This window comes from Molossus molossus, unplaced genomic scaffold (genome assembly GCF_014108415.1).
Source record: "Molossus molossus isolate mMolMol1 unplaced genomic scaffold, mMolMol1.p scaffold_m16_p_3, whole genome shotgun sequence".
Taxonomy (NCBI): Eukaryota; Metazoa; Chordata; class Mammalia; order Chiroptera; family Molossidae; genus Molossus; species Molossus molossus.
In genome coordinates, this window is record NW_023425366.1 from 33054965 (window position 1) to 33069975 (window position 15011).

At 39.3% G+C, this 15011-nt stretch overlaps 1 protein-coding gene across 1 annotated transcript in view; it reads right to left on the reverse strand.

Moving 5' to 3' along the window:
- The window catches only part of ADCY2 (adenylate cyclase 2), a 358147-nt gene that overhangs the window by 45229 nt on the left and 297907 nt on the right, over positions 1–15011 (reverse strand). The window contains exons 15-16 of the mRNA XM_036280720.1: positions 11930–12014; positions 49–186 (exon numbers count right to left, since the gene is read on the reverse strand). Coding sequence (XP_036136613.1) covers positions 49–186; positions 11930–12014 — 223 coding nt within the window. The remainder of the gene's footprint in view (positions 1–48; positions 187–11929; positions 12015–15011) is intronic.

Sequence of the window (15011 nt, forward strand, 5' to 3'; positions counted from 1 at the left end):
CAGGCATTGGAAGCAAAGATGTCCCAGCCAGTAGGAGCCATGACTCACCATGTTGAACACGGCCATGGTTAAGATGATGGCTGTGCTGATGATGGTGAGGGAGATCCGCGGCCAGGGGCGGTTTGCGATGATGCCCGACGACTTCAAAAGCCACAGGAGAGAGGCAGAGGCCTTTTTGCTGCATTGCTAGAAAGAGAAAGAAGAAAAATGCATTGTTATTTTATGTATTCTCTTAAGTTCTTAATGATATTTAAAACCACCAGATGCACCAATATCATTTAAAGATTAAGCAAGTAGACTCTGTCCTCCCCTGGAAGCTCACACCCATGTCACACACCTTGTTCAATTATGTTGGCATCATTGTTACGAAGTAAAAAAAATTAATTAAAATTTTAATGATAAATACATGTTGTGCTTGTTTATCTTTGAAAATAAACCTAAAGTTATGTGTAAAGGAATCTGTTAAAGAAAAAATATGTCAGTTAATGAAACCATTTTGTGGGATGTGTTGGGTTTCAAATCACAGCTATGATGAAGCAGTGATCATAAATTCAATTGATGTAGAAACAGATCAATGTGTAGCTAATCATAGAAACGCAGCTGTCAAATACTCCTAAGTTGGTATAATGGTAAAACTGGTGTGGCCTCAGTAAAACTCGAATACTCCTTGAAAGAGTGATGAGCAACACTTTTTCCTTTCTACCTCGTTCGCATTTTCTTTCTGCTTTATTCCTTAAATATATATACATACATCTGCTTTATTCTTAAAAACATAAGCATCACAATATGTTAAATGCCAATGTAACAATGAAATGAGAGTCTATAATACAAAATGAGAGGTGGGTAGGTGAGTTTAAAGAATAAGCCTAGTAGCCCAGCATACACCCCATTGCTGTGAGACTTTCTGTGAGTTAATGATCCTCTCTAATGATCCCAGGTCCTTCTCTGATTCCTCCTAGAGCCTGTCTGGACCCCTGAGCTGCCCTGGGCCCTAGGGCCTGCCTGGAGCTGAATGGCAGGCTGGTGGTTCATGGTGGGGCTCTGGAGGGCATTTTCCCACCAGCATCAGGGGAGGAGCCCAATTTGTACCTCAGGCTTCTTCCCAAGAGCAGGGTTTGGATGGGGGTTGGTGGTGGCATTAAGTGTCATCCAATAAGATGTCCTTTAATGCTCTGAATGTGCAATATCCTGGAGGGTGACAGAGGTGGAGGACACCCCCCTGAGGATGCTTAAATCATTCTTATTCAATGCATGCTACTTCTAATAATAGTAATACCACACACCCTTATCAGATATACATTCTGGAGAAGGATCTATACTAAAGTATAAAAAAAAGAGACTCAAATAAAATATCAGAGTTATCTATTAGAAGATAATGGTATTTGGTTTGATTTTTATAAATTAATATTCACTTACATCCTCAATAACTAGGATTAGTGTTTTTACTTATGAGAAAATTGTTAAAAGCAATGATTTGGGGGCTGTACACAGAATTTATCAATAGATATAATAATGAAAATGCTAAGGGCAGAAAATACAAAACGTGCTACTGCAGGTGAGATTTAAAGCTAGCTCAGATTCCACAGCACAGTCAATTAGGCAAAATGTTATCTAGTTATTGCATAGACTTATTATTGAAATTATAAAATTAAAAACTTACTTTGTTTAAAATTTTCGAAAAAGATATGGTGATAATCTTTTAAAATAAGCTATCTAGTAATAATAAGTTATACTCTGAGCAGAGCTTAGTCACTGACCAAAACAGATGTGGGCAAACACACATGAATTTTTTTCTGCTCTTGCATTCGGGGCAAAATTACAAATCAGTGGCCCCAGGAAACTACTGTCCACGTGTGTCTATTGCACATGTGGAAGGGTGTCCAGGAAAACGCTCATGCTCCTATTTACCCCTAGAAAAAACACTCTGAACACCTCACTAAGGACACGCGGGTTTGGCACACACTGGGTTCAGGATAATGAATTCAGGAAGTAAGAAGTTCAGTTCAGCCTCCTGTTTAGTCTTCATGTATGCCTCAAAGTACCCCCACGCAAGCAATTTTAGACTTACGAGAAATATTCATTGCTCTCAAGATCAGGGAGGCAGGCAGCCTTCCCAATGTTTTCACTCCTGTGGCCAAGTTCAGGCAAAATGAACACAACTGTGCTGAAATATGAAGATTGGTAATCATTGCCAGTGGTGAGGACAAAGAAACACGATGAGATGAGTACCCTGAGCTACAGAGACATTTGGGGAAGAAGAGGGGGGAGATTAAGATATTATGAGAGCAGAAGAAACCAACGATGGGGAAGAGAGGAGAAAAAAGACCAAGATCTTAAAATAGAAAGGATCTGACTAAGGAAAAATGGGAACATTGATTCAATTTGAAGCTCTGAATAAAATTAAAACTTGGATCTTGACCTGATAATTTATTTCAGTTTATTCTGCTTGGGGCTAAGTATTCAAATAAAGTCCTGAATGCAAAATTTATACCATCCTAATGAAACATAAATAATAATATCTCAATAGGACATTATAGCATTTATTCAGAAGATGCTATTTGTATTGAAATGAGCACAGGTTAGTCACTCTAGTTGATCTTTGATTTAATCACTGGCATAGTTTTACCCAAATCTGTTTCTTCCCTTTCCTGATCATCTGGGGTCTCACTGTACCCTGTTTGCATCTTACTTACAGTGAGCTCATTGTGGACCATCCAGAAATTCTCTGGGTTGTTAATGCCTCATCCACCCACTGACGAATATGGTGTTGGTATTAAATGCAGTGGGAGATTGTAAGGAGGAAGAATGTAAATTTTAATGAAAACCCTATCATGGAGCTGATGCTGGAGAAAACGAAAGGGTGTGGGAGGAATGTCAATGATCTGTATTCATGCAGTACAGGCAAAGATTCTCCACCTAAAAGTATAATACAATGCTAGTGCATTGTATTTGGATTAAACAACAACAACAACAAGAAATATCTCCACCAAAAATATTTTCCTTCCTTTTCTTTCTTCTTCTTCTCTTATTCCTTTTTAATGTTTTGCACTGGAAACAGCTAGCACTCTAAAATTCCTTACAATTTAATGCAATAATTAGAAAAGCAGATTGCTTTTGCAATTTTATTAGTGTCTGTTTTAAAAATAAAAATGAAGTACCTAGAAATGAGTCGATGCTTATATTAAATGAAGTTTTAACAAAATAAAAAAAATATTCAGAAAAGTTATAGCTAGGTCATTGTGGCTGAGTAACAAACTTTCCTTATTAGGAAAATAAAACTTATCTTAAATCTTGCCTGGAAAATATGGTAAAGTTTATCATATAAACGTGCACTTTCGTGTATCTGCCTAAGCAAAGAAGAGAAACACCTTCTTTGGCATTTTAGTTGGCCAAGGACTGTATTTCTGAATAGCGCTAATAATTACTTGTAACATTTAATGTCAAAGAGACTGCCATGTATGCTTTGATTACTTAATTGTACTTGAACTTCCTACAGAAAGACTTCTTTATTTCAACCAATCATGTTTTATGAAATCAACCTGTTTCTTTTGTCCTCCCTGGGTGAGCCACATTCCCCAGTCATTCATCCACTGAGTGGCACTCATGGCCTGTCCAGATTTCTGTATCTTTGCTGAAACGCTTGTCTCTGGCCACAGGAATTGCTGATTGAGAACAGTGACCACATGACGCATGTCCCTGTCTCCCAAAGGCAGCACGATGTTTGGCAGATAGTATAAACTCAATAGACGCTTACTCAATACATCCATTGTCTTAAAAATGAACCCTGAAGGAAATTCCCAAGGGCCAGAAACAAAGAAGCAGCTCAGTGTTGAAGGAACTAAAGCTATGTGGTTGGCCCAGGAATATCCTGGGACTGAACACAGGCTACATAACGGGGGGTGGAATTTTGATGTCTACAGGGAAAGAAGATGTTGTCTTGGGGTCTCAAAAAAGGTGGGAAGCTGGAACCAAGACCCCTGAATAAAACCAGAAGCCTCAAGAGGCTGTTCCCTACCTGTAAAGAAGTATAGAAGAACTCCAGGAACTAGTTTGGGGAAGTACCGATACAGTTTAACGATAAATTCAAACTCTAAATGTGAGTGTTGGCTTTGAAATTACATGATCTGTTTCATAATGAGAATTTCAATTCAAGGGGTTATTAATCAGTTTAAAAACCCAAAAGGAGTCCTTGGGGCTGTAGCAGAAGGAAGAACAACTTATAAATCATATGTCACATCACAGGGTACAGGGTATGTCCTAGTTGTGGGGAAGCTGTTCCCACTGAACATGACCTCAGAGTAAAAAATATTATAAACCACCTAAGACAATGGACCTTACAAGGAAGACTCAACAGACATAACAGATAGTAGAATTAGCACAACGAGATCTGTCGATATTATATCAATCTGAAATAGCTTATAAAATAAGATTAAAGTAATAAAGATGAGTTAGAATCTCTAATAAATGAGCAGTTAAGAGAAAATAATACATATATGTTAAAAATGAGTCACCTAGACTCTGAAGATTACAACGAGGATATTGAAATTAAAAAGTCAAGAGAGTTATTCTGAAGAGGATATAATAGCTATGAGGAATTAATGCATAAACAGCACAGAAAGATACAGAGACAAAAAATGTAAATGAGACACTGATGCACAGAAGGCACAATAAGAAGACTCAATATACTTGTAATCGAAGTTTGAGAAAAATAGAACAAAAAGACTGGGAAAGAGGCAAAATACAAGGAGATATGGGGTAACATTTTGTGGACCTGGAGCAGAACATGAACTCTGTGGTTAAAGCAACACACTGAGCCCCAAATAGGAAAAATAAAAGTATTCCTGCACCTTAACATAAGGAATCTATTGCTCATGACAGACAAATAACAGATCCTACAAAATAAACCAGAAAGAAGAGACGTTTTGTTTACCAAGGAACAACAATTAGGCTGTAGCTTTCTCCTGAGCATATTAATGCTGGGGAAAATAAGGACTCATGTTTTCAAAATGTTATAAAAGTTATCATAAGTTATTACTCAATGTGGAAAAAAAGACATGTTTTTCTAATATAAAAAGTGAGTGGGTATTTTATGCACAGGCTCTCATTGAAAGGATTACAAAAGGAATAGTCCTGGAGGAAGGAACAACATTCATAAAGAATAGTGAGAAATCAGTAAACAACAAGAATAAAAATAAATAATAAAATCAGTTTAAATTTAGAAAAATTTAAACAATACTCTTTGTCTTTCTGTGTTGTTTTATGGGTTATTTTCTCAGCTCTTATCACACGTTCAGCACAACAATTGAGTTTTTAATTTCAAGAAGATGAAAGATGGAAAAGAATGATTAGATTCAGAGATTTAGAGCTTTGTCCCTATATTCTTCAACAAGAAGATGGAGATATTAATAGACTCTGTTAGTCACGTGCACTTTTACGTTTCAAGTTAATCACAAAAAGAAAATAGAATATATAATGTCTAAGTCACTAGATGGAATATAGGAGAATAAATAAACTCCATTGGTCCAAGGCAGGAAAAGAGAAAAAAAATAAGTAGAAGCAGAGAAGATACATGATGGATTAAAAAAAGCAAAATAAGGATGTAGAAATAATTATAATACACATAAATGTATGACACTCGTCAGGTAAAAGAGGGATATTTGGATCAGAGACAATAACATAAAGGTGAATGTTGCTTGCTGGAGACACACCTAAGACATACATAAGGACAAGGGAAAACAGTAAAAGGATGGAGACAGGGACACTGGGAAAACACTAACCAAGAGAAAGCTGGTAGTTACATTGACATTAGAGAAAATAGACTTCGAGCAAAAACACTCCTGTGGGGCAGAAAGCTTTTCTATCAGCCAGTGTGTGACCGACTTTCCTTCCTCAGGGACCTTTGACCCTGTGCCTGCAACAAGGTTGGAGGGCTGGCCTCATGGTATCTCTGCTGTATGAAGTGGAAGACTACCACATGGAGAGAAAAGGGTTTCTGACATTTTCTAGCATTTCATTTCATGTATCCCACATACTTGTTCTAAAAGATACTTTTGGGGTTTTTTTTGGTAGTAATTTTTGTTAGAGTCACTGTGTTGTATTTGTTGCAGAGATGGAAGTCCATCTCAGGTAATTTAGAAGGTTAAATCTGGCAGTGAATGTACACGTTATTATTACTATTACAGTTATTTTCATTTTTTACTGCTGATTGTAATGAAAATGTGAACTTGAATCTCTTATTCTACATCTTAGTTTCTTAGATAAAATGAATTGTTTTATCAAATAAAATAATATATATGAAAACACTCTGAGGGGCTCTCAAGTATGTAAAAACATTTTGCAAAGTACAAATATTAAGGGTACTTCCTTGGTAGAATATTTTTAAACTATTACTAAATCTACTTATAAGTTAATTTTTTTTTTCCATTTTATCAAATGTCTTTTAAGATGGAGTTACACTTTCCCCAGAATCCAGTCTTAGTTTTGTTAATCCTCACCTGAGAATCTTTTTCCATTGTCTTTTAGACAGAGTGGAAGGGTGGTGCGGAGAGAGAGAGAGAGAGAGAGAGAGAAACATCGATGTGATGAGAGACACACTGACTGTTTGCCTCCTGCACACCCCTGACCAGGGCTGGGGATCGTTCCTGCAACCCAGGTGCATGCCCTTGACTGGGAATTGAACCTGTGACCCTAAGGTCCACAGGCTGACACTCTAAATGTAGAGCCAAACTGGACAGGGCTCAGAATCCAGTTTTAAATCAAATGGGCCAATAGCTAGAAAATATATATTAGGAAATTAGACTAGAGGAGGAGAATACAAATGAGGGTCTTTGTGAAGTTATCTGACTTATGAATGTGATTTTCACCAATGGATGCTTAGCAGTCACCACAAGGCCCCCTCAGTGCCGTGCTGGCCAGTGACCATGAGCGTGGACATCCCTGCCTAGCACTGGGCACTCATCTGCTGGTGACTCTCTCCACACACAGCCTGGCACTCTAGAACCTGTCTCTAATTAATTAAAATTATAATCAGGCTTGATTCCAATTCTGCCTCCAAAACCTACTTGCTCTGCTCTGCAGGGCAAGTTTGTAGCATCTGCAAGCTTGTGTCTCATTAACTGTAATGTGTATGTTCCTTCCAAGGACTCTTGTGAGGACAAATGAGCCAGAGTATAGACAGTGCCTAGCAGATTACGTTGTCATTTTTAATAATATACTAGTTGTTATCTGTAAACTGCAGTGAGGTCGGATACAGAACTATGAATGGGATCTTGCCCATCACAAGCAGTGTGTATCGATTCTAAAGGATCTTAGCCAAGGGCAGGAACCCTTTGCAGGTCTTGCAGTTATCACACTCATGAGCCTGCTCCAGTCTCCATTTCCATCCTCAAAAGATCAGCTTACAACTCCTTCTGCATTATTTTTCAGGGAGGGAAACTTCTAAATGTTTGGAAATGAAAATGTATTGGAACACATGGCGCTCCAGAGTCCTGGGTCCCTCTCCACCAAATGCGGGTCTGGACATGGTTATCTTGGGTTCTGCTTCAGCTCTCGAGTTTACAGTTCTAAATTGCCAACTAGCATCTGCTGTAGGAAGTTAAGTACCTCATGAAGGCACCGATGCCAAAGGTGCCTAATGAGATGTGAGAAGGGAGGACAGCAGGATGATGGGCCAGGATGTCCCCTGGGCAGAGGCTTGCCAGAATCTGGGGCAGGGATGGGGCCACTCTGAGCTGAATTCAGAGCTGCTACAAGAGAAATTGAGGCTGTGTGAGGACAGGGGTGGGACGATTTCTGAGCAGTGGTGCCAGGAGGTTGCATTTGGGTGCAACCCAACATTCCTTCAAGCTAACTGATACTAAATATTTATCTTGTGGTTCAAGTGCCTGAAGTACCGCAATGAACAAAACAGGGCTGACGCAAACTCACTGAGGATCTTTCCATCTAAAAAATACAAATAAGAATACCAAGCGGGAAGCCCAGCCAGCAGGCACGGGGGACGCAGGGAGTGAACTCTACAGAGTTGATTTAGGAAGGTTAGAGATCCTTTCCAACCGAGGAATCAGCCGGAAGCAGGTCAGAGTCAAGAATCATGGTTTGACACGTAAGAAGAAATTTCAAGGCAGCAAGATAGGGCTCACTGACTCGCCACTGCTCACTGACTCACACTTTCTTTCACATACAGAACCGGTCCCCACACGAGGGTGTCTCACAAAGGAGGGACTGCCATGGGCTCTCAGGGCACGCCAACGCTGACTGAGAATGACGGCGTTGGGGAGACAAGGGAGGTGATGGGAGTCCCATCGCACTGATTTAGCACATGCTTATTGAACATGTTTCTGTGGTCAGCTTTCTGCTGGGTTCACTGGGAGACATCAAGCAAGTGTAGGAAACAATTCTTGTTGAAAGGAACCTATTATATAGGAGGGGAGAAAACAGCCACACTCACATAAAGGGGGTCAAATGAGCTGTTATGTAGTCAAGTGCCACATTTTGTGGCACAGACCATAAGTCCCATGGAGCTCAATGAAGGACCCATCACAGTGGCTGGGGTAGTTTGGGAAAAGGATTCTAGGAAGGCAAGCAGGGGTAGAGCTCACCCACATGGGCAAAAACTGAGCGGTGAGCAACATGGGGGTAGGGCTAGGGGAGCACAGCAGTGTTAGCCCCTAGGGTAGTGTGTGGGCAGGGGTGAGGGGCAGGGTGGGAGGAGGCAGTCTGGGCTTCTCATAGCAATAATGATAACAACAAATAAATTCCCTGAATTATTTTTTCAGAATGTATCACTGAACAAATACCTGTGTGATTTTTTTTCATCAACAGGAAAAAAGATGCATTTTATTAGCACTCTTATTTTTTTGCCCATTTTTATTTTTCTCCATTAAAAAAAAAAAAATCAAACCCAGCTGTACAATGACCAATCAGTTTTATTTAATGTGTTGCAGGTTTTGTGCAACAGGGGGTCACAAAGGTAAAACTCTTGGTGGAAAAACACCAGTCAGGCTTACCTTTACTCAACAGCCTTTATATGAGAGCATTCTACTTCAAGGCTTTATATAGAGAATTCAATATCAATGTTAGTATCAATACTGCCTTTGGCATTTAAGTTTTCAGAAGGTTAGTATATGTTACTAGAAGGTGAGTCTGGGGTATTAAGTACTTTTTCATAAACTCAGTATTTAATCCATAATTAAATGCAAAGCCTAACAAAATCTTATACAATTTGGTAAGTTTTCAAGAGGTCAGGGAATCGACAGTTAGAATGTAGCAGTACATTCTCCATGAGCACTGCGGAGTATTTGTGATACACATAGTTTTTGACTAAATTTGAAGGCTAGTATAGAAAGCATACTTAAAGCCTTCTAAGACTGGCTGTGCATTAATATGTCTGATGTTGACAGGTAAAATGATATTTACAGAATTGCCAAACTACTAAAATAGAACTTATTGGATGAGAAGAATTCCTTCTTCAATTTTACCAGGATTACATCTGGGTCAAAGATTCCAGCTGGCCACTAGGGGGAGACTTATTCATGGATCCTCTTGACTCAAGTTTAGAAAGACCAAGCTGTGTTTAAGTCTAATCTTCCTGACCATTTTGCCAATATATAGGGTTGAGGAGGCGGACACCAATTCAACTGCAGTCTTGAAATTTTTCTTTGAGACAACAAAGAATTAAAAAGAAGTCCCGAGCATCTGGTGTGGGGGTGTCAGGGTCTTGAAAAGCCCCTATTGGAGGAACCAGGCACTGTGCAAGCAGGATCTCAGGCACCTTGAAGGACCATGGGTTGGGTATAGGAGGCATCTGGAGCCATGGAAGGTTTCACGGCGAGGTTGGGTTATACTGAGGTTGAGGGAGGAGACCCTACAGGAGAGCAGAGCGTTCTCACACAGGCAGCAACGGTGCTCTGCAGATTCATTTTCCAGCCTCCAGCTCTGTGTTTCTTTTCTTTCCTTTTAACACTCACCTGAGGATATTTTCCTATTGATTTTCAGATAGAATAATGGGAAGGGAGAGAGAGGGAAAGAGATAGGGAAGCATTGGCGTGAGAGGGACACAATGACTGGTTGCCTTCCGCATGACCCCGACCAGGGCAGGGATGGAACCCAAACCGAGGTACGTGCTCTTGACCGGAATCAAACCTGTGACCCCTTGGCTGGCAGGCTGATGCTCTATCCACTGAGCCAAACCAGCTGGGGTTCTGTGTTCCTTTTCTACAGAAACTTAGTGGGCAGAAAAAGGTCAACTTTGAACCCTAAATATACTCTATGATCCCAACCCCATGACTGGATTCCTTGGACTAGAAAATGAGAACTATGGCTACTTAGGCGCAATGATATAAGCTGCTTTCAAATGAAGTTTGAATTTCCAACAGAACAAATGATAGTTCCTGTTCCAAAAACCTGAGAAATGGGCTTCGGAGTCCTTCTGGGGGGCGGGAAGACGCAGGATGGACCTAAGTGCTTTCTACCCAGGGAAAATCTGAACATGGGCATCATGTTCTTTGTATACTAAGCATTTTAGAACTGGACAAGGATTCCCTTGGGTTGATATTTACCCAGTCTTCCCTTCTCTATAACCTATGGTTTCTTCAGGGGATTTTTAAGAGATGCCATGTGTATCCCAGGAAATCAGAAACCATGGCCCCACTTGTGGAAGAATTTCCAATCCAATTTAAATAACCTGAACTATGGTATAGCAAACAGAACCCACAAAAGTTTGCAAAGGTCCAAGGCAGAGGAGTAGATGCAGAGACATGCTTTGGAATCTTAGCCCTTTCAGGACAAAAGATTTCAACACCGACTAGAATGCAATGGATGCTCGGGGCTCCAGAACCACTGCTTTCCAGAGCCATAAGAGGCCATTCTGTCACTGAACCAATGTTGCTGGCAGTAATAGCATGTTTGTTAAAAGCAAAATGACATTACAATGAAGAAATAGATGAAAAGTATAAGACCATGCAGAAAGGGAAAAGTGCTCTCCTAGAAGCCATGGTGTATCCCATGGGTGTAGCACAACCCTGAAGTGATCAGAACCCCTGAAAACTCGAGGTCTGCTTCCTACATGGGCTTGTAAAAGTCTAATTGGGAGGAGAAATCATGACTTCATAAATCTGAAAAATATGAAATTTCCTTAACCTCAGACTTCACATAAAATGCATTCATTTGACAGATATTTTTAAAGAGTATTTCTACTTATTTTGTATAACAAACTATTTGTAATATTAAATTTTTGGTAAACAAAAATCATGGGAGTGTCTCCATAGAGGATGTCCATGAACTCTGCTCAATACCTAGCTCCGCATGGCCTCTCCTCTTTCAACTCATTGCCAGTGAACAAAAGGAAACATCAACTCTCGTTTGTGACTTCTATCCCATTGCCGGCCTTTTTACGATGCTCTCACTGCTTTAGACTGAAGCATACATGTAGATCTACTTCTTATATCCAGAAATGGCATCTAAACCACAAGAACTTACAAAAATTGGTTTAAATTAAAACACTAAAAAATATATATATTTTTACATTTGCTATTTTGATGTTCCAAGAGTTTATATCTGGAAAGTAGACTGAAAAGATATATTTGGTTTGAATTTTAATACACTAAAAGCCTCCTATTATACTTGTAGTGGCAGTTATAAATATTCTGAAAATGTAGAGGAGATGATAAAAACTGTTGACAGAAACAAACAGACCTAACCATAATTTTATGATGTGACACCCAACTTTTCAAACAATCTTCAAATTGATTTCTTGGTTGTGCATGAGCTCCCTCAGCTTGTATTCTGGGCAGTTGACATGAAGGACAAATGTTTCTTTACTGGGATGTATCTCTTGAGAAGGTAAGTCAGCAAGCTCCCTGTTTTAAGTAAGAACTCAGTTTTCATTCAATGAGCACAGTTTTCAAAGAAGTTCCATATTTGAAATACCTACCAGAAGCTGTCCAGCAAAGCAGACGAAAAGGATAAAGGCAAGCAGAAGGAACGCAGCTCCAAAGGAGATCCCGAGAATGGATGTTCTACCAGGAAACAAAAAGCAATGAGTTAGTGTGGGGAGAGTTTCTATTACCCTGGAAAGCCCTCAGTTGTATTTTCAGCTTAATTAGTACTTTATTAAATGAGGACTTCAATCCTCACTAATTTTTAGAGAAATAAAAATGAGGGTAAAACAAAATCAAATACATGCCCATAGAAAATTGTGTCCACAGTTGTGTCTGATTGACTTGGTATGATGATTCATTAAAATTGCCCTATAAACAACGTTCTTTATTAAAGAAACATAATCTTTTAGGACTCGTCTGTGCAACCAGCACTTTCCATCTCAGTGTCCACTTCCCTGTTGGTGACGCTCTGCCTCCGGAGCAGCCTCATTTGATGTCCTCCAAGACCTCATGGCCCATCCTTACTCCTGCTCACTTAGGAAACACTGCCTTCCCTCCCCACTACAATCCAAACAGATTCAACTTCCTTCGATAGAAATGCATCTAAATGTTTGCCAAGGTTCCCCCAAGGTTTCACAGGCCATGCACAAGTCAATTAACATGCAAGCATTCTATGATCATGTGAAAAATATGCCTGGTAAGTTACGGATTGTGCTACCGATAGCTTACAAGTATTTATGAGAATTGTATGCATTTCTGAGAGGTCCTTTAAATAACTAAAAATGAAAGCCTCTTAAGACTTCATTTAATCTAAGGATAGAAAGGTTTTGGGTGTATCAAAAGAGCTGAACCACAATGAATAATCAAAGATGACATTCAAATGGGACATCCAAGGAGAGGTCAGGTGTGTCTGAGAACATTATGAGCCTTGTGCTGATGACACTGGCTAGAGATACTGAAGAGAGAGAAGATGCTGAGAAGAACAGAAACACCCAGATGTCAATAGATGGAATGAAAGATCCAGATGCAAGTCAGCAACCAGCTCAAACTACCTGTAAGTGAGCATCTGTGAGCCCCATAGGGAGGGAAGCAAAGCAAGTAATCGGTGAACTGAGTAACTCCCCAATGCTATCATGATGGGAAGGTTCCAGGTAATACACACTCTCAGATTCCTACTCTATTATGAGAGAGGATCACACAGCAAGCAAGATCTACAAAAACTTGATTTCAAACCAATATTTGGTCTGACTCAGTGATGTTTTGGGCACTGAGTTATGTCCTGGACATGATTCACAGTGCTTTCAAATACCTGGCCAGATAATAACATTTGTTCTCATTTTATGAGTAACAATCAGTCTCTGCTTGGAGGGTGTTTATACACCAATGCACCTATATTGTTGACTCATCTCATGCGCCAGGTCTATATTAGGCTGTAATGATACAAATATGAGTAAGATGTCACCCATATTTTTAGCTGCTTACAGTCTAGTAGAGATAAGCATGCGTTCTCTAGAACATCCTTTCTTAAGGCATCACTCCAGTCCTTAGACCCTGGTCAGAGGCCACAGAGGCCCTGGCTACTGCCACTTGCTCCAGCCTCATCATCTCCCCAACACACAATGCTCAGAGCCTCCTGCTTAGCCAGACAGTGTGGAGGGAGTGCAGTATGAGGCAGACCCTATCTCAGAGGTATGGAGGGCTCTTGTTATCCCTGTGACTGAAGACGGACACAGTAACTCATCTGCTGCACTTTTGCTTGCCATCTTTCTCACCCATTTTATTCTTCTAAAATAAGCTCTGATGGGTTTTGTTTGACTCTATGTTCACCTTATTCCTTTTGAATATCAAGATAATGCCAGCCTCATAAGGTTGAGTTCAGAAAGATTATTTCTTCTTCTTAGGTCTGAAACTATTTAAATAACAATTGAGTAATCTCTAATTGAAGATTTGGTAAATTTCAACTGTAAAACCAACTGATGAGGTGACGGTGATGATATGCTGATACAATGCTGCAAGCTAACATCCATAGAGCATTTACTACATGCCAAGCACTCTTCTCGGGACTTAATATGTATAGTTCATTTATTCCCCACAAAAATCCTGGATAGCAGTTATCACCTCATTTTACCAAAGAGAAACTGAAACCCAGAGAAGTTGAGAGACTTGCCTAAAGCTATATTTCTATTAAGTGATATGGTGAGGGTCTTGGTTCAATTCCTGGTCAAGGGCATGTACCTGGGTTGCTGGTTTGACCCCCAGCCCTGGTTTGGATGCATGTGGGAGGCAAACAATCCATGTGTCTCTCTCACATCAATGTTTCTCTCTCCCTCTCCCCCCCTCCCTTCTATTCGCTCTAAAAATCAAAGGAAAAAAATATCCTCTGGTGAGGATTAACAAAACAAAACAAAATCCTTCTTTATTTAAATTTAAATTGTTCTGTTCCTTGATTGTCATTTATTACTAATCTTTTGTGTATTCTAATAATTGTATTTAAGCACATAAATATTCCTATAATTACTGCTTTAGCCAAATCCTATAGCTTTGATTTATAGCTACTCATTGTCATTCTTTTCTAAAAGGCCTATAATTTCAATTTCCATTTCCTTTTAATACAAGAGTAATTCAGAAGTCTAATTTATAAATTCTACAAAGAGATTATTTTTTGTTTGTTCCTGTTATTTCTAATTTCAACAGATTTGATCAGAGATTGTGGTTATTATTTATACTTTGAAAATTTATTTTTCTTCTGGGCTGTGATAAATGTGCTCAACTTCAATGATGGTTTATAGTTTTCTGAAAATTATATGTATTTTCTTTCCTTTCTGGAAACAAAGCATGTTCTCAGAATAAATCTATTCAGAGGGCCTGAAGAGTTAGTCAAATCACCAATGGGCTGACTTATTGACTCAATTTGGTCTGTCAATTTTAGAATATATTAAGATTTTTAAATAGGATTGTGAATTTGTCAATACATCTGAATATTTTAATAGTTCCTCTTTATTTACCTTAAAGACATGCTGGAGTACACAAAGATCTATGATTGTTAAGCTTTCTTGGTGACTATACCAGATTAGGTTTTTTTTCATGCCTTTCATTTGAATTCTGTATTGTCAGAAATTTATATTATTGCAGCTT